We start from the raw sequence: 19,955 nt of genomic DNA on the forward strand, positions 1-19,955 counted from the left end.
CTTTTATCTATCCCAGTTAACTGCTGTTGTTCACCTTCTTACAAAAATGCATGACCCTCACTCAAGTAATCTGGAACTTATGTTTAATAATAAGCATGTATTTTCATAGGGGTCACTACATAAAGTATATGAGAATTACATAACAAAGCTCACCTAAATCCAATTTCCTTCCTACTTCCTGAAAAATGTAGGTTATGAAGAAAACTCACTGCTATGTCTCTGCTGCCCTCTATAGGTATGGTGTCTTAGTCCATTTTGTGTTGCTGTAACAGACTACTAGTCTGGAAAATTTATACAGGAAAGAAATTTATTTCTCACAAGCTGGGAAGTCCAATATCAAGGTGCTGGCCTCTGGTGAGGGCCTTCTTCCTGCATCATCCCATGATGGAAGGCGGAAGGGCAAGCAAGGATGAGAGCAAGAGGCAGCCAGGGCCAAGCTCACTTTTGTAACAATGCACTCTCGTAATAATCAACCCAATCCCTCAGAAACAACATTAATCCATTCAGGAAGCAGAGTCTTCATGGCCTAATTACTGCTTAATGGCCCTATCTTTTAATAATAGTCACAATGGCAATTAAATTTCAACATGAGTTTTGGAGGGAACATTCAAAACCATACAAATGGTTCTTGGAAGACACTGACAAAATAAGTTATTAAAACCCATGGCCAGGTGCGACGACTCCTAGCACTTTGGGAAGCCGAGGTGAGAGGACTGCTTGCAGCTAGGAGTTCGAGACCAGCCTGGGCAATAGCGAGACCCTGTCTTTACAAAAAATAAGAAAAATTAGCTGGGCATGGTGGTGCACGTCTGTAGTCCTAGCTACTCAGGAGCTTGAGGCACAAGGATCACCTGAGCCCAGGAGCTTGAGGTTGCAGTGAGCTATGATGACACCACTGCACTCTAGGCTGGGAGACACAGTGAGACCCTGTCTCAAAAAAAACTGAAAAACCCAGACAGCAATATTGGACTGCTGTCGCCTTAAAAATATGGAAAGTCATATCAATCATCAAATACATTGCAGAAAGAAGTTATTGCTGTGTTCTTTGGCTCCTGTCACGCTCCTCCTCCAAGTCTGTAAGTATAATGACGTTTCAGTAAACAAAAGACTGCATATATGACAATGGTCCCATAAAATTATAATGTATCCAAAAAATTCATTTTCTACATTTACATAAACAAATACTTAATGTTGTGTTACAGTTGCCTACAGTATTTAGTACAGTAACATGTTGTACAGGTTTGTAGCCTAGGATAGCAACAGGCTATACCACATAGCCTAGGTGTACATTAGGCTATACTATCTAGGTTTGTGAAGTACACTCTATGACATTCATACAATGATGAAATTGCCTAACACATCTCTCAGAATGTATCCCTGTCATTAAGTGACAACATGACTGGAGTTAACATGTAGTTATACTATTATACCCCAAGGAATATAACATACAGAGTTAAGAGAATCTGGCATCAGACCACATGCATTAGAATCTCATTCTGCCATTTTACTAGCTGTGCCTCCATTACCTCCTCTCTAAAATGGGGTTAACAATAACATCAACCTCATGTGATCAGCACTTAGCCAAGTGTTTAACACAGAGTAAGAATACAGGGTTATAGTGCTGTTATTACTGTTATTATCACTATTACTATTATTAACACTATAGCAAAATGGGTAGGATCACAGCCCAGAAACCAGAATACCGGAGGTAGAATCCTGGCTCAATTACTACTTCATAACAAAAGGGAAATTATTTAATCTCTCTGTGCCTCAGAATCTTCATCTGGAAAATAGGAATGACAACAGTAGCTACCACCTCACAGAGTTACTGTGAGATTTAAATGAGCCAATGCAAGTAAGTAAAGCACTTAGAAGGGTGCCCAGCAAAGAAGAACTCATGTTAGTTAGTTGCTGCTGTTATGAGCTCAGTTACTTTCACATCAACACTAACAGCACTCTGCTCCAGAGGACTGACAGAATCATGCCTACAGGCAAAGTGTCCTAAATCAGCAACATTCTTTATCTGGGAAGGGATTCAAGTTAGACTTGAATTATTAATATAACCAATGCTTCCCACTGAGTTAAAGTATGGTTCTGTTGTAGGGTAAGTGTCCAATCATTGTATATGTTCCATTTCTACAAACATGTATAAGAGGCAAAAAGTAACAGCCTCATGAGTTATATAAGCAAACTTTTGTTTTTGGAGATCTAAGTAATACTTACAAAATTCCTAATTACAGAATAAATGTATCCCTCTGCTGAGTGTTATTCAATGTATATGGCTCATTTAAACATTGTAGCTGTCAATGCTCTACTTTTATCTCCTTCCCTAACACCTTCAGTGATGCTGGCCCAATTCCCAACTTTTAGCATCTCCATTTCTTTAATGCGCAGCATCCTCTGACTTCTGGAACTCATTTGTCCTGCCTGTGCAGTAGGCTGTAAGAACTTGCAAATACTGCCATTCCCCAATTCCACCAAAGAGCAGCCCTCAACCAATGAATGAACGGATCCACATATAAATACCCCAGCTTCCTTGTTCCTCTGGTGGGGTAATTCTGAGGCTTCCAGAGTTTCCAAGCAGTACTAACCTCCAGGTGCCCACAATGGTAACTTGCTTGATAACGATTCTTGTTTGGCTGATACCTCTTCCCAAGCTCACCTGCCCACTTCACTTCCCAGAGGTATCAGATGTCCTGCTTCTAAGGAAATCCAAAGATAAACTATAAACCACAAATATAGGCAAATGTACAAAAACTACATTGTAATTATTCTACTTATTTCAACCTACTTGAAATATTTTGAGTAAAGAGAAAAGAATAGTTTTAGGTATTAGCAGAAGGAAGTATTTGAAAGGAAGTGCTAATGTGAGTGCAAGATATTGATCAGAGAGCACGGTATGCAAGTATATGAGTTAAAGTCTTCTGGGAGGCAGATCCCAAGACAGCACCAGCTAGCTGTACAAGCTGTAGGAAGCCCCTGTGAAGGATAAAGAGGACAAAGCAGGAATAGTCAAGGAGATCCTTAAGACCACAACACAGCTCAGACAGCTATGGGAAAAAAGGGGGAAGGAAGGAGGACTGGGTAGAAAGAGTCTCTGGCTACAGTGCAGCAGTAGAAAATTTTGGCCAGGCTGATGGGAGGCCTTTAATCCAAAACTGCCCTAGAGGGGTTCTGTGTCTCACAGTACTAGGCCTGCATTAGCACCCCTGGGTGTGCAGTCAATAGTTACTTCCCAAAGTTCATTCTCTTGTAAACAATGCTAAAATGAATATTTATAGATATGTATCCTTCTGGACATCTTTCCTCATGCCCTGCTGCAATCCAAACCTTCTTCCACCCTCAGCCCCAGTCAACCACTGACCTGGTCACTACAGAATCACTTGTACTTTCTATAAATAAAATCATACAGTATGTACTCTGTTTATTCATTTTAAGAGCCTAAGGCTGAACTGTGATGATTAAGTTATACATAGATGCAAGTAGGTTAAATTATATTGATCTTGACTTTCAGTATTCCAATAAGTGAGTAATAAGGTCATAATTTTTATTAAGATAATTCTAAGAAAAGACATAAGCTAGGAAATCAGTTATGAAGAAACTGAAACAATAAACACAACAGGTGAAAGGGCTAATTTGGGGGAAGAAATACTGGGAATGATCTAGTTTAGAGACCAAATTCCATGACCAGGTAATGAAATAGATTCAAGCAGTGAAAATGAAAAGTCATTAACCTACTCATTAACTAAGACCAAAAATGCATAAAAAGGATGAGCATGAGTTAAAATTAAAAGAAATTAAAAGAAATGGCTCTTAAACTTACAGTAACTTCAGGATATCCACACAAAGATGTCATTAGGCAGCTAGAAACCCATATATTCAGGAGAGTAACTGGGATTAGAAAAAGATTTAACAGTTATCAGTATTTGGAGGAGACTATAGTTTGAGGAGGGAAAAAGGAAAATAACTGAATCTTTCCCCACATATGAGGAAGGGAAAGGAAGAAAAGGACACAGTAGCTGAGGCGAGAGAGAAGACCACTGTGTTAGGGCAGATCACAAAGCCAAAAGGGCCTTTTCTGCATGATAGGAATGCCTCTCAATGTCTGCTCAGAGAAACCCACTTTTTTCTATATATACGTATATGATTAATTTTTTCTTTTTTTTAGAGAAGAGGTCTCATTATGTTGGCCATGCTGGACTTGAACTACTAGGCTCAAGTGATACTCATGCCTCAGCTTCCTGAGCAACTAGGAATATAGGCATGCGCCCCTGGCACCTAGCATGAGAAATCTGCTTTCTAAGTCACTTTTTTAACAACAATGTAATATATTATGCTTTAATACACATAAGTTTATTAAGAAAAACAAGTATAATTGAAGAGGAAGTGTATACATGAAAGAAGTCTTGAGTTTTTTAATACAAAGCAGGCCAAGGTCTTCTCTTTTTTATGACCATATGTATGCTTTTCCAAAATGACCAATGAATATATTACTAATAGATTCTAAGGCATGTAGTCTACACCAGTATACTTTTGTTTACTACATAAGCAACTTGCTCACAGTCACATACCTTTTCTAATAGTTTCCTTGTCTGAAAATTGAACATAACTCTACTTCACAAGATTGTTTTAAGGTTCAAATGGAAAATTTATTAATACATGAAGCAACAAGTACAATATAAGGCCCAATAGATAAATGCTCAGTATATGTGATTTGTTTTCTTTTTCTCCTTTGAGGAAAACATCCATTGAATGCTATGTTGTCTTTTATGTTTTTATTATGAAAGAAATAAAACAAAGGAGGAAACAAACTTTTCCAATATTCCTACCAGAGATATATTGTTCACATTTCAGAGAACAGCGAACACTTACAATTCACTTTTTATGAGTGTATATTTTATTATTCAAGAGCTAACTGAAAAATGTGTCATACTATAACTTATAATTTTAAAAAGCCATGAATTTGACTTGCACGCAACAAGCAACCTGTGGTTGAGAGTTTCTTAGCCAGTGAGCCCAGCCACCCAGCCAGCATCTCCAGCCACGTAGCATTAAAGTTGTTCTCGTCATGGTTATTTACAGGAGCTTTGAAAGGATAAATATATTCTTGATTTACAGAATATTATTCCCAAAAACAAGGAAGAAAAAAATGAAAAGTTCTAAAAAAGTGTTATTTCCTAATAAGAAAATTAAAGTTTTGTTTTTTTCTTGAGACAACGTCTTGCTCAGTTGCTCAGGCTAGAGTGCAGTGGCTTCATCGTAACTCACTGTAACCTCAAACTCCTGGGCTCAATTGATCCGACTGCCTCAGCCTCCCAAACTGCTAGGATTACAGGTGAGAGCCACTGTGCCCAGCCTAGAAAATTAGTTTTTGACAAATTAATAATAAAATTAATTTTTAGTTCAGTGATGGCAATATTCTATCATAAGAATAATTCACCATTTCTTTTATTCAAAACAAGAAAAAAGAATTCATAAAGCTAACTTTATTGAATATTTTATTATTCTCAGTACAGAACCTGTTCATAAAATACCAGATAAAACATGAAAATTATAAAGACAGTTGACTTGTGGTAGGAAACTATGCACAAGAAGCCCACCTCTCTCAATAGAAATGAGGTGATTTAAAAAGCCAGGAACATTTAGGTAACAGGTAGTCAGCCAGTGAAGCAACCACTGCAATAAGTAAATATTGAGCAAAAACTTTCAGAAGCATGCTCTTAGTATAATGAGCGAATAAGAAGAGAAGCAGACCACACCATCACATAAGTCTTTACTTCTATACTGAAGAAGTTATTAGAGGTAAAGTATTACTAGTCCAGTTCATATACTGAAAGGTTAACAGAAAATGTCAGACCACGGCATGCTTTCTGGTCTGGTTAGGAATAATTAATTCCAGCACAGAAACCAATACACGGCCACAAGGATCATGAACAATCAGGGAAACATGATGACCAAAGGAACAAAACAGAGCACCAGTAACCAACCCTAAGTAAAGATTACAAATTACATGACAAAGAATTAAAAATAATCATATTAAAGAAGCTCAATGAGCTATAAGAGAATGCAGTTAACAAAAAGCAAAAACAACACACAAACAAAATGAGAAGTTCAACAAAGAGATAGAAAGCATAAAATAGAACCAAAGAGAAATTCTGGAGCTAAAGAACACAATGACTGAACTGAAAAATTCCATAGAGCTTCAACAGTAAACTCAACCAAGCACAAGAAAGAATCAGTGAGCTCAAAGACAGGTTATTTGAAATTACCCAGACAAAAGAATAAAGAAACTCTATAGGAATCCACAATCAAGAAAACCAATACATGCATTACGGATGTCACAGAAGGAGCAAAGAAAAAGAAAGAGGCAGAAAGTTTATTTAAAGATATAGTCTCCCCCTTATTTGCAGGGGATATATTCCAAAACCCCAGTAGATGCCTGAAGCAACAATAATATCAAACCCTATATATGTTTTTTATATACACACACATATATGTACATATACACACACACACACACACACACACACACACTTATGAGCATTTAATTTATAAATGAGGCTCAGTAAGAGATTAATAACTAATAAAATAGAACAATTATAACAGACTACAATGAAATTTATGTGAATGTGGTCTCTAAATATCTTATTGTACTATACTCACCCTTTTTCTTCCTATAATGAGGTGAGATGATAAAATGCCTACATGATGAGATGAAGTGAGGTGAATGATGTAAGCACTGTTATGTAGCATTAGCCTACTACTGATCTTCTGACATCAGAAGGAGGATCATTCACTTTGGGTGACCCTGGGCTATTAAGCAAAGACGATGTTGATGGCTGGATGTCAAAAGCAGATGCTGTCAATGACTAACAAGTAAGTAGCATATACAGTATAGATATGTTGGACAAAGGGATGATTTACATCCCAGGAGGGACAGTGTAAGATTTCATCACACTACTTCAAACAGTGCATGAATTAAAATTTACAACTTGTTTAATTCTGAAGTTTTTCATTTAATATTTTTGGACCACAGTTGACTGCAGATAATGAAACTGCAGAAAGTAAAACTCTGGACAAAGGGGAAGTACTCTAATCACAGAAAGCTTCTGAAAGTTTTCTTTGGAAAAGAAAAAAGATATAAATATCGAGGTACAAGAAGCTCAAAAGTTTCTAATTATGTTCAATCCAAACAAAACTATACCAAGACCTATTATAATCAAACTGTCAAAAATCAATGACAAAGAAAATCCTGAAAGCAGCAAGAGAAAAGAAGCATATCATATACAGGGGAGCTCCAAAGTATTAAATAACTATCAGCAGATTTCTCAACAAAAACCTTACAGGTCAAGAGAGAATGGGATGACATATTCCATGGTATACTATGAACAATTATATACCAATAAATTGGACAACCTAGAAGAAATGGATAAATTCCTAGAAATATACAACCTACCAATATTAAATCATAAATAGGTAGGAAATCTGAACAGACCAATAATGAGTAAGAAAATTGCATCAGTAATAAAAAGTCTCCCATCAAAGATAAGCTCAAGACCTGACTACTTCACTGCTGAATTCTACCAAACATTTACGGAAGAGCTAATATCAATCCTTCTCAAACTCTTCCAAAAAACTCAAGAAGAGAGAATACTTCGAAACTTATTTTATGAGGCCAGAATTACCATGATCCAAGGGCAGACAAGGACACTACAAGAAAAGAAAATTATAAGCCAATATCCCTGATGAACAAGGATGCAAAAATCCTCAACAAAATACTAGCAAACTGAATTCAACAGCACATTAAAAGGCTCATTCACCATGAACAAGTGGGATTTGGTCATGACATTTCAAGTTTTAGTCCCTGGGATACAAGGATGGTTTAACATATGCAAATCAATAAATGGGATCCACCACATTAACAAAATGCCATATGATCATATCCATAGATGGAGAAAAAGCAACTGACCTAATTCAACATCCTTTCATGATAAAAACTCTCAATAAATTAGGTATAGAAGGAATGTACTAAAGGCTATATTACAAGCCCAATTATCACATTCCATGGTGAAAAGTTGACAGCTTTTCCTCTAAGATCAGGAACAAGACAACGATGCCCACTCTTGCTGCTTCTAATCTACATAGTACTGGAAGTTCTGACCAGAGCAATTAGGCAAGAGGAAGAAATAAAAGGCATCCAAATTGGAAAGAAGTCAAATCATCTCTGTTTGCTGATAACATGTTCTCATGTATAGAAAACACTAAAGAGTCCACCAAAAACTGTTAGGACTGATAAATGAATTCAATAAAGCTGCAAAACACAAACTCAACACACAAAAATCAGTAGCATTTCTTCACATTAACAATGAACTATCTGAAAAAAATCAATCCTATTCACAATAGAATTTAAAAAATACTTAGGAGTATATTTAACCAAGGAGGCAAAAGACCTGTATCCTGAAAACTATAAATCATTGATGAAAGAAAAAGTAGATAACATAAATAAATGGAAAGATATCCATGTTGATGGACTGGAAGAATATTGTTAAATTGTCACACTACCAAAAGCAATAACACAGATTCAATGCAATCTCTATCAAAATTCCAATGTCATTTATCACAGAAATAGAAAAAACAATCCTAAAATTCATATGGAACCACAAAAGACCCTGAATAGCCAAAGCAATGTTAAGCAAAAAGAACAAGGCTAGAGTCATCACACTATTGATTTCAAAAATCTATTATAAAACTACTGTAATCAAAACAGCATGGTACTGGTATAAAAACAGATATACTAACCAATGGAACAGAACAGAGAGCCCAGAAATAAACCCACATATTTATGGTCAACTGATTTTTGACAAAGGTATAAAGAACACACAATGGAGGACAGGACAGTCTTCAATAAATAATGCTGTGGAAACATGTTAACCACATGCAGAAGAATGAAATTAGACCCTTATCTCACACCATACAAAATAATCAACTAAATGTGGATTATAGACTTAAATGTAAAACCTGAAACTGTAAAACTACTAGAAGAAAACATAGGGGAAATGCTCCACAACATTGGTCTGGGCAAAGATTTCTTGGATATTATCCCAAAGCACAGGCAATAAAAGCAAAAAAAGGGGGTATGGGGGGATTACATCAAACTAAAAAGCTTCTACACAGCAAAGGCACAACCCATTAGGAGAAAATATGTGCAAACTATACATCTGATAAAGGGCTAATATTCAAAATATATAAAGAATTCAAACAACTCAATAGCAAGAAAATAAAGAACCCAATTTAAAAATGGGCAAAAGACCTAAATAGACATGACACTGCACAAAAGAAGATATACAAATAGCCAAGAGGTACATGATAAAATGCTCATCATCACGAATCATCAGGGAAATACAGTTTAAAACCACAATGAGGTATCAAAACACACCTGTTGGAATATGTACTATCAAAAAGATGAAGATAAATGTTGGTGAGGTTATAACAAAAAGGGAAACTTTATACAATCTTGGTGGAAATATAAATTAATACAGCCATTATGGATAACAGTATGCAGGTTTCTTAGAAAACTAAAAATAGAACTATCTTATGATCTAAAAATCCCACTTCTGGCCCATGTTCACTGCAGCATTATTCACGATAGCTAAGATTTGGAAGAAACCTAAGTGTGCTTCATCAGATGAATGGATACAGAAAACACAGTATTCACCCTCAATAAAGAAGGAAATTCTGTCACCTGTGATAGCATGGATGAACATGGAGAACATTATGCTAAGTCAAATAAACAAGGCACACAAAGACAAATACCACATGATCTCCCTTATTTGTGGAATCTAAAAAAGTAGAACTCATGATAATCAGGGTAGAATGGTGGTTACCAGAGGCTGGAGGAGGGCGGTGGATGGGAAAAGGGGAGGTATGTTGATCAATGGGTACAAAATTTCATTTAGACAGAGGGAACAAGCTTTAGTAATCTAGTGCATACAATGGTGACTATAATAAATAAAAATTCATTTTATTCTTCAAAAAAGTTTTTAAAAAACTTTCCAGGCATGCAAAAAAGCAGAAAATTACAACTCATAATGAAAATAAAAATCAATCAATAGAAATAGACACAGATGATAAAACTATCAAAAAAGCCATTAAAAACTGCTATTATAAATATACTCTATATGTTCAAAATACAGAAGAAAGTATGATCACATTAAGGAAAGTCATGGACAGTATAAAAAAAGACTTATATCAGACCTCTAGAAATGAAAAATATATAATCTGAAATGACAAACACACTGGATACTATTAACAGCATATTAGATACTGCAGGGGGGAAAAGGTTATTAAACTTGAAGATGTAGCAAGAGAAATCACTCAAAAGAAAAGCAAGAAGGGGAAAAATGAATATAGCATAAATGAGGCATGACACAACATCAAGTAGCCTAATTAATATACATGTAATTAGAGTCCCAGGAGGAAAAGAAAAAGGGAGTCAGAAAAAAAAATTTAAGAAATAAAAGCCAAAAATTTCCCAAATGTGACAAAAACTATAAACTCACATGTGCAAAGTTAACACAGTCAGCCTGAGATGGCTATCCTTAGAAAACCCTGCTTGCAAACTTGGTCCTTACCTAGCTTTTAGAAACTCAGATTTCAGGAGAGTTTTCATCATTCCTTGAATGATAAGGGTGCCTCACTGTGTCTAAACATGCAAACAATATGGTTTATCTGAAGTCTGGAATTTGGGTATATGCTAGACAGACGGTGCCTACATCACCAGCCCCCTGGGCACCGAGTCTAGTAAGTTCCCCTAGTAGACAACACTTTACACACGTTGTCAAACTCTTTGCTGGAGGAATTATGCACATCCCATGTGACTCCACTGGGAGAGGACTCATGAAAGACTGCTAATCTAGATTTGTATCCTTTCACTGTAATAAATCATAGCCATGACGATGACTATATGCTAAGTCCTGAGAATTTGCCTAGTGAATTACTAAACCTGGAGGTGATCTTGGGAACCTCAAAAACACCACAGATTCAAGAAGCTTGACAAACACCAAGCAGGAAACCATACCAAGACATAGTACAATAAAATTGCTTAAAACCAGTAATAAAGAGAAAATCTTAAAATATTAAGAATGAGAATAGCTTAAGGCTTATATAGATAGCAACTCTTGGGCTAAGACAATGAAGCAATGCCTTTAAAACTTTGAAGGAAAATTATTTCCAATCTAAAATTCTAAATAAATTTTCAATCACATAACAAAGTATGATAAAAGCATCTATACACATAACAAGTCTCAAAAAATTATCTTTCATTAATTATTTCTTAAGAAGCTACTGGAAGATGTGTTCAACCAGGACAAGTGTGAAAACCAAGAAAGAGGAAAACATGAAATCCAGATAAAGAAGCTCCATGCAGGAGAAAGAGCTGAACAAATTCCCAGAATGATAATGAAGTGAGACCCAGGGTGACAACATCCACAAAGCACAGACGACGCCAAGTTCAAACTGGAGCAGCTAGGAGGCTGTAGGAAAAGAGTTCTCCAAAAAAATGAAACTGGTGGAATGCCTACTATGTCTGAAATCTTACTAAGAGAGCTAGACAATAGTGAACAATTATTTTATTAATGGTTAGTAAAACTAGGTGAATAAAAACCAAAACAATTTTAAATCCAGGGAAAACAAAATATTCTGAAAGAAAAATAATAATAAATATTTGCCCTGGTTATCATTATTTATTCAAAATTATGTAAATGCTGAATACAATCTAACCGAACTTTGATATATTTGTACTAGGAGAATGGAAGGATAGAAAATCTCAGTGTGGAATTGGGGGTGGGGAGTGGGTAAGAAGAGAGCTCCATATTTATCCATGTTTAGATGTACAGCACAAGCATGGCATTTAGATGTACCAGGGTAAACAACAGAAGAATCCACTAAGATGCAAAAGTGGTTGTTCATTGGGAGGGAAGGGGAAAAAAATACCAAAGGGTGTGATTAACAAATCTTATAAAGAGAATAAATTTTTGAAATAATTCGTTCTTACCTTGGGAAGCTCAGACAGCCTCTCATCACTTGTCAAAGAATGACTACTTGCGCAAGAAGCGCAGTCTGAGATGTCCACAGCACCCTCACCATCTTCACACTCATTACAGTCACTAGCATCTTCTCTGTCACTGTCAATCTCCCAGTCGATAAACTGTAATTCATCTAAAAAATGTAATTTTTATTAATAACATGTATAATTTATATCTCAATATTTCACTTGTAAGTCTATTTTTTATTCTCAGTGGTTAATATATCCATGACACTGAATAACTGCTAAAAATACATCAGAAAAATCAAAAGCATATTTCTATACTTATCTGTAGTCTCCTTGTTTCTCCCATTCCTTACCCCCACCCCAATTCTAAGTTAACCACTCTCATTAGCTGTTTTTGTATCAATGCAGAGTTTCACCAACATGTTTAAGCAAATAAAATGTATGTTATCTTTTCCTCCTTTCTTAGACACCTACATTTTTTTCACTTAACATAATTACAAAGTTTTACCATAACAGTAAGGAGTATCCTTATTATTTTCTACAACACAGTATTCTATTATACAGCTGGACATAGTTTATTTAACTACTCTTGTATTAGAAAATTATTTTTTCAGGTATTTTCACCCAATAATTTTTTTCTGTAGATTTCTTTCATCAGTAAGTAAACAACTAAATTCGGTTTCTAAGTTTATTTCATAAACATTGTTATCTAGATGCTACTATTGTAAAATTTTAAGTCTGAATGTTAACATACTTTCAAATACTAAATAATCTAATGTACTAATTCTAATCTGCTATGCTTAAAAGAATAATAGTAGTTATTAAAGATAAATTTGTCTCTGAGGTGTGGCCTGTAACGTAAACCTTTCCTACAGCACAAAGCACAAGTACTCCTTAGGAGCTACTTCAGCAACTTAGAAAGCTAATAAGATACTGGTCCTATTTTGGAGGTCTGTGTCTACTAAGTGTCTACTAAGGGCCCATCACACCATTCTAGATACTCACAATACAAAGTAAACAAATACAAGAGAGGAAACAGCACCATTCCTACTGTGCATGAACAACATACTGCAATGTGATGAGAGCTATATACCTGGGTCACAATACTTTTATGACGCAGGAAGATAATTATTAGTAGACTTAAAGTTGCATTTTACAGATGAGGAAACTGAGTCTCCAATAAGCTATGTCCTGAAAGTTATATGAAAACCAAATGGAAAGGAAAAAATTTTTAAGAGAAAAATATTTTCACAATTTTAACTCAGGGCTCTCCCTTCTCAACCCCAATTCCAGACCTTAAAACTCAGAGACTATAATCTAGTAGGGCTGCAAGAAGGTCTAGGAATATTGCTTTTAGAGCTCACCAGGTAATTCTGATATGAAGCCAGGTTTGGTAACCACCAGAACAGTGTGGAAGCACACAGCATTGAAGTTAGACAACCCTGGCTCTAAATGTCAATTGGCAAACTTATTAATTATGTGACTCTGGGCAAGTGACTTCACTTCTCCAAGTCCCACGTTTCTTCTGTAAAATAAGGATACTTCTTAGGCTCAAGGATATGGTAGAAAGCAAAGGAAATAACATATAACATGCAGCCAAGTGTCTGAGAATAACAAAACTTGATAAATGGTAATGGTTGTTAGCCAGTAAAGGTTAAAAGGAAGGAAGAAGTGTGGAAGGAAGGGAAGGGAGAAACCCAAGGAGGGGAACGGAGAGAGAAACCAGCAGCTGTACACAGCTCTATATATACCCCAAGGAAGCATGCACTTGCTACTTAATGCTCAACTTCTTAACAGAAGTCAACAATATATTAACTCATTTTAAAGTGATTAGCCAAAAGCGTCTTTCCACTCTTAAACAGAGTTTTGGAAACTACTATCACTTTTTCTCTTTTTACTGAAAAGAACAAACTCAATTTTAATTTTTTTTTTTTTTTTGAGATAGGGTCTTGCTGTCATCCAGGCTAGAGGACAGTGGTATGATTATAGCTCACTGCAGCCTCAAATTCCTGGACTCAAGTCATCCTCCTGTCTCAGCCTTCCAAGAAGTTGGGACTACAGGCACATGCCATTGCACCCGGCTAATTTTTTTTTTAATATTTTTTTGTAGAGATGAAGTCTTGCTGTGTCCTGGCCTCACGTGATCCTCCTACCTCAGCCTCCCAAAAGTTAATTTATTTTACTACCAGTTTTACTGGGATATAATTCATAAGCCATATTGTTCACCCATAAAAAGTACAGTTTTTCCTAGCACTTTGGGAGTCCGAGGCGGGTGGATCGTTTGAGCTCAGGAGTTCAAGACCAGCCTGATCAAGAGCGAGACCCCGTCTCTACTAAAAATAGAAAGAAATTAGCCAAACTACTAAAATATATACAAAAAGTTAGCCAGGCATGGTGGTGCATGCCTGTAGTCCCAGCTCCTCAGGAGATTGGGGCAGACGGATCACTTGAGCCCAGGAGTTTGAGGTTGCTGTGAGCGAGGCTGACGCCACACGCGGCACTCTAGCCTGGGGAACAGAGTGAGACTCTGTCTCAAAAAAAAAAAAAAAGTATAGTTTTTAATATTGAAACTATATTCTGAAATGTATTAAGATAAATCAAGAGTTATATAACAAGAAATTTCATTTAATATGGCTGAATTAATAATACAAGTACTATTAGCTTATGTATAATCTTAAAATATCACTTCATCTAGTAAAATGTCAATGGTAGTTACCAAAATGACCTGCAAAGCGGCCAAAAGAATTTAACCACCTTCCAGAGAATGGCAGTCTATACAAAGAGGCAGTCTGTACAAACCTAACCTTGACTAAGTAACTAACATGAACTGACAGAGTTAAAAGTCACAAGGTTATTTTAAAAGCATTGAGACTTTTAAATAGTCTAAATGAGCTATACATTTTAAAATTTTTAAAAGAACATGATTTCCATAATTCTAGGTCTGTGGTTATCAACTGGAGGTGATTTTGTCCTTCAGGGGCCCTTTGACAACATCTACTGACATTTTTTGTTGTCACAACTGGAGTTGCAGGTGCTGCTGTGATGTAGTGGGGAGAAGCCAGGGATAGTGCAAAACATCCGGCAATGCCCAGGAATGTACTCCTCCCTGGAGCAAAGAATTATCTGGCCCAGAGTGTCAATGATGCCAAGGTTGAGAAACCCTATTTTAAACTAAGACATGATACAATATAAAATGCCATCAGAACAGAAACTTGTTAGCAAGTTATATTTCTAGCACACATTGGTTGTCATAGTATTTACCCAACTAACAGGTTAGCAGGGAGGTAGTATGGATATAGCATTATGTAGGAGTTGAAAAGACTGGTTTTGGAGTCAAAGAGACAAAATGAAATTCCAACCAATTCTAACAGGTCCAAGCTTATGTTGTTAGCTATACAAAAATAAACAATAATACCTAGATCTCTTAGAGTTGTTATAAGAAATATGAAATAATACAATGTTTCTAAAGGGCTTAACATAGAGGCTGGGACTCAGTAAAATCATAATTAATGACAAATATTAGAAAGGAATGTAAGTTTTTTGCAATATTAAATCCAATATTTAAAAGAAACTGTATTTCTTACAAAATTATCAATTTACCTTCACTGGCCCCATCTTCTGGACATAAAATATTCCTGTTACAAAACCTGTCTATTCCAGGGCTATGTTCATTCTCTCTCTGTGATTCAGAAAGTGTCTTATCCTCATCTGACAAATCACTTCCACTGGAACTCCATGTTATATCTGTAAGCCCACTGGTACTCTTAGATGTGGTAGTTTCTGTTAAAAAAAAAAGAGAAAGAAAAGGAAAGAAAAGATGAAAGAAAGGAAGGAAGGAAGGAAGGAAGGAAGGAAGGAAGGAAGGAAGGAAGGAAGGAAGGAAGGAAGGAAGGAAGGGAGGGAAAGAAAAGAAAGAAAGAAAGAAAGAAAGAAAGAAAGAAAGAAAGAAAGAAAGAAAGAAAGAAAGAAAGAAAGAAAGAAAGAAAGAAAGAAAGAAAGAAAGAAAGAAAGAAAGAAAAGAAAGAAAAGAAAGAAAAGAAAGAAAGAAAGAAAGAAAGAAAGAAAGAAAGAAAGAAAGAAAGAAAGAAAGAAAGAAAGAAAGAAAGAAAGAAAGAAAGAAAGAAAGAAAGAGAGAAAGCAAGCAAGCACATAAATATGATCAACTAATATGGTTACTTATCAGAATAAGATTTTATGCATGCTACTTTGTCAAAGTCACAAATACACAAAACTCTTTGATAATGAAAGCAATGTCTTATGTCAAATCATCCTCCCTAAAGTTCTACATACAGTCTAAGATTCTTTGAATTACAGCCAAGGTACAAGAAGAAAAAGAACTGGTTGAGAAAAGTTACACAAGACAAGAAAAATGATTGGAGCACAAAAGAAAACTGGAAAAGTAAGACTTGAGGTAACAATTATAGAACTATAACTTCCTAAAATATTTGATGAAACTGAAAAAAAAATCCACACAAAACACAAAGCAAACCACAAACTAAAACTTATGAATAACAGGAATGTTTCTATGTGCTTCCTCTGCCATGCTAAGATCCCTAGTAGCAGCATGGTATTTAAAATACTTAACAGCAAACTTTGTATTTAAATAAACTTTTTATTTTAAGATAATAGATTCACATATAGAAATAATAGAGCCCTTGTATCTTTCGCCCACTTTCTCCAACTGTAACATCTTGCAAAACTTTAGTATGACATCACAACCAAGATACTGACGTTGATCCAGTCAAGATGCAGAACAATTCTATCACCACAGGATGCCTCCTATTACCTTTTTACAGCCACACCACCTCCTGCCCCTGCACCAATCCCTGACCCCTGGTTCCCACCAACTAGTTTTGAATTTCTATAATTTTGTCATTTCAAGAATGTTGTACAAATGGAATCATACTATGAACCTTTTAGGATTGGCTTTTTCACTCAGCATAATTTCCTGGACAGTCATCTAAGTTGTTATATACATCAACAATTACTTTCCTTTTATATTACTAAATAATATTCCATGGTACGGATGCACAATAGTTTGTTTAATCATTCACCCACTGAAGGATATCTGTGCTATTTCCAATTTGGCACTATTATGAATAAAGCTGCTTATGAACATCCATGTATAGGATTTTACGTGAATTTAATTTTCATTCTCTGGGATAAATCCCAAAAGGTACAATTGCTGGACTATATGCTAATTGCATGTTTAGTGTTATAAGAAACTTCTGAACCATTTTACAGTCTACCAGCACTGTACTAGTGATCTAGTCTCTCCACAACCTCACCAGTATTTGGTATTACCACTATTTTGTATTTTAGCCAGTCTGACAGGCAGAAGACCTAGAAGGAATAGGGCTACTTCATCTCAGCAGAATCAGAAGTCAATGGCAAATTTTTCTGATATTGATAAGAACAGGAATACATACCTAATAAAAATAGTTCTGCATATATTCATAATTATAGCTATAATGCTAAACTGAATATACATACACATATGTTTAATATATCTTATCCTATATGATATGGTATTTGACAAGTTTCAAACCACATTTCAATATACTATGAGACTAAGAGATTAGATGTTTATAATTCATGTTTTATAAAAGAGCAAACTTATGCTTGGAATCTAAATGGCTTCATTCAATATATACAGAAGCCCTCTCATACAACAAACCATGAGGAAACAAAATAAGAAAACTCCTTTCCACAGGGAAAACATGGTCTGAACAGAAATACTAATCATGAAAAGAAAAATAAAATTATTATACTAGAGGTATGTCATGGCACAATGGTGGCATAAAAAATATTGAATGTTCTGCTTTGTACTGATCAGGAAAGGAGAATTCACTGACAACAAGATGTCTGCAAAAACAGTACTTACAAAAGGACAAAAACATGAAATAATCAACATTTACTGAACACTTACTTTGTGCCATGAACATCTAGAATTACTGAAGTGGCCTATCCTTCAAATTATCAAAGGAGAACCAAGCTACTCAGAATAACCTAAGACTCCATATTAAACAGCTAATAAAACTAAGCTGTGCTCTTCCTTGCAAAAGACAGTCAATCTCTTTCATTATTATGCATCTTAAAAAATAATTCAAAAAAGGAAGTTACCACTGTTTACAAATTATAAAATGAATTCATGGAAAACTCAAAAAGCCAACTGAAAAACTACTACCAATAACAAGAAACTCCAGTAAAGGTAGCAAGTTACAAAATACTATAAAAAGTCAAATTTAAAACAGTAGCAAAAAAAGATAAAATACCTAAAAGAAATTTAAAAGACATGTAAAATCTAAATGAAGAAAACTTTTAAAAGAACATAAAAGAAGCCTTGAATAAATGGAAAGACATATACTTAAGATTTCCGATGATCTGATCAGAGAAAAATGGTCTCTCGGTGAAGCTTCAATGTGCATTTTTCCTATTACAGGTGATGATGAGCATCTTCTTGTATGTTTGAAAATCATTTTTATTTGCTTTTCTGTAAGAAGTCCATTCATAATATTTTTTCCTTTTTTTTCCTGAAGAATTCTACACCAAGGATCATAATCTCACAATCTTTATTTTTGTAATAGTTATCTTTTTTCCCCTAGATTAACTTGTAATGGTTCTTTATTAGAAAGATTGGCCTTTGTGGTATGTATTACGAATATTTTCCCCAGTTTTTCTGAGTTTTAAATTGTGCGGATATATATGTAATTTTTTAAAAAAAATTATTTTAGAGATGAGGTCTGGCTATGTTGCCCTGGCTGGAGTACAGTGGCTATTCACAGATGGGATCACAGCACACTGCAGCCTCAAACTCCTGGCCTCAAGTAATCCTCCCACCCCTTCCTCCCAAGTAACTGGGATTACAGGCGTGCACCACCACGCTTGACTTATATGTGTTTTTTTGGCCATGCAGATTTTCTCTCTTTATTTCGGTGAATTTGTCAGCCTTTATCCCATGGCTTCTGGTTTGTGAGTCACTGTTAGAAAGGATTTCCCAACTGCAATGCTTCCTTTTGACCAGGAGCTGTGGTGGTTGAGACGCACGCCCAGACAGTTTGGCTTCTGAGTCCCTTGTTCTTAACCACTATGCAAAGCTCCCAAGGCAGACAGACTTATAGTCTCTCTCCCCATTAGTTTAGTGTGAGACACTAAGAAAATACATAACTGTCTGGTGCTCTTGTACCATCTATTAAAAGGGATACGATAATTAACAGTTATGACATTCAAATTCTCAGACACCAGGCCTCTAGATTTATAAACGCATGAATTAAAGGCACTTAACTGCACAACTGAGTTAAAACCACTAACAGGAATTTATTAGTAATTCATTTTACTTACTGAAAAGAGAATGTCCTTGAGACCAAGGCCTATTCCAATGGAATTCTAGGACGGCTATCAGCCAGACCATGAAAACAGTTACCAAGCATTTATAAACATTTCTGGGTATCCACTGTATGCCAGGTACTGTGCTAGGACCTGGTGCTATGAATTGAATTGTTTCTCCCCAAAATTGATTTGTTGAAGTCCTAACCCCTTATACCTCAGAACATTACTTTCTTTGGAGACAGGGTCTTTACAAGGGTAATCTAAAGTGAGGTCATTAAGGTGGACCCTAATCCAAGATGACTGGTGTCCTTATAAGAAGGGGAAATTTGAACACACAGAGAAAGAAGACAATGAGAAGACACACAGAGAGAAGGCAGCCATCTATAAGCTAAGCAGAGAGGCCTCAAAAAGATCCTGTCCTCACAGCCTTCAAAAGGAAAGAGGCCTACCAACACCTTCATTTGGATTTCTGGCCTCCAGAACTGTGAGGTGGTCAGTTTCTATTGATCAAGCCACCCAGTTTGTGGTACTTTATTACAGCAGCCCTTGGAAACTACCACAGCTGGAAACAAAGATG

At 35.7% G+C, this 19,955-nt stretch overlaps 1 protein-coding gene across 3 annotated transcripts in view; it reads right to left on the reverse strand.

Annotated features, from left to right (window-relative positions):
* Nucleotides 1–19,955, reverse strand: part of SPIDR (scaffold protein involved in DNA repair) — a 415,406-nt gene that overhangs the window by 362,787 nt on the left and 32,664 nt on the right. For 2 of the 3 annotated variants that reach the window (XM_045561518.1, XM_045561516.1), the window contains exons 4-5: nucleotides 15,650–15,829; nucleotides 12,053–12,216 (exon numbers count right to left, since the gene is read on the reverse strand). In XM_045561518.1, the coding sequence (XP_045417474.1) occupies nucleotides 12,053–12,216; nucleotides 15,650–15,829 (344 nt within the window). The remainder of the gene's footprint in view (nucleotides 1–12,052; nucleotides 12,217–15,649; nucleotides 15,830–19,955) is intronic. The other variant, XM_045561517.1, reaches the window with a different exon arrangement.

The sequence above is a fragment of the Lemur catta genome, chromosome 9 (assembly GCF_020740605.2).
Source record: "Lemur catta isolate mLemCat1 chromosome 9, mLemCat1.pri, whole genome shotgun sequence".
In the NCBI taxonomy this organism is placed as follows: Eukaryota; Metazoa; Chordata; class Mammalia; order Primates; family Lemuridae; genus Lemur; species Lemur catta.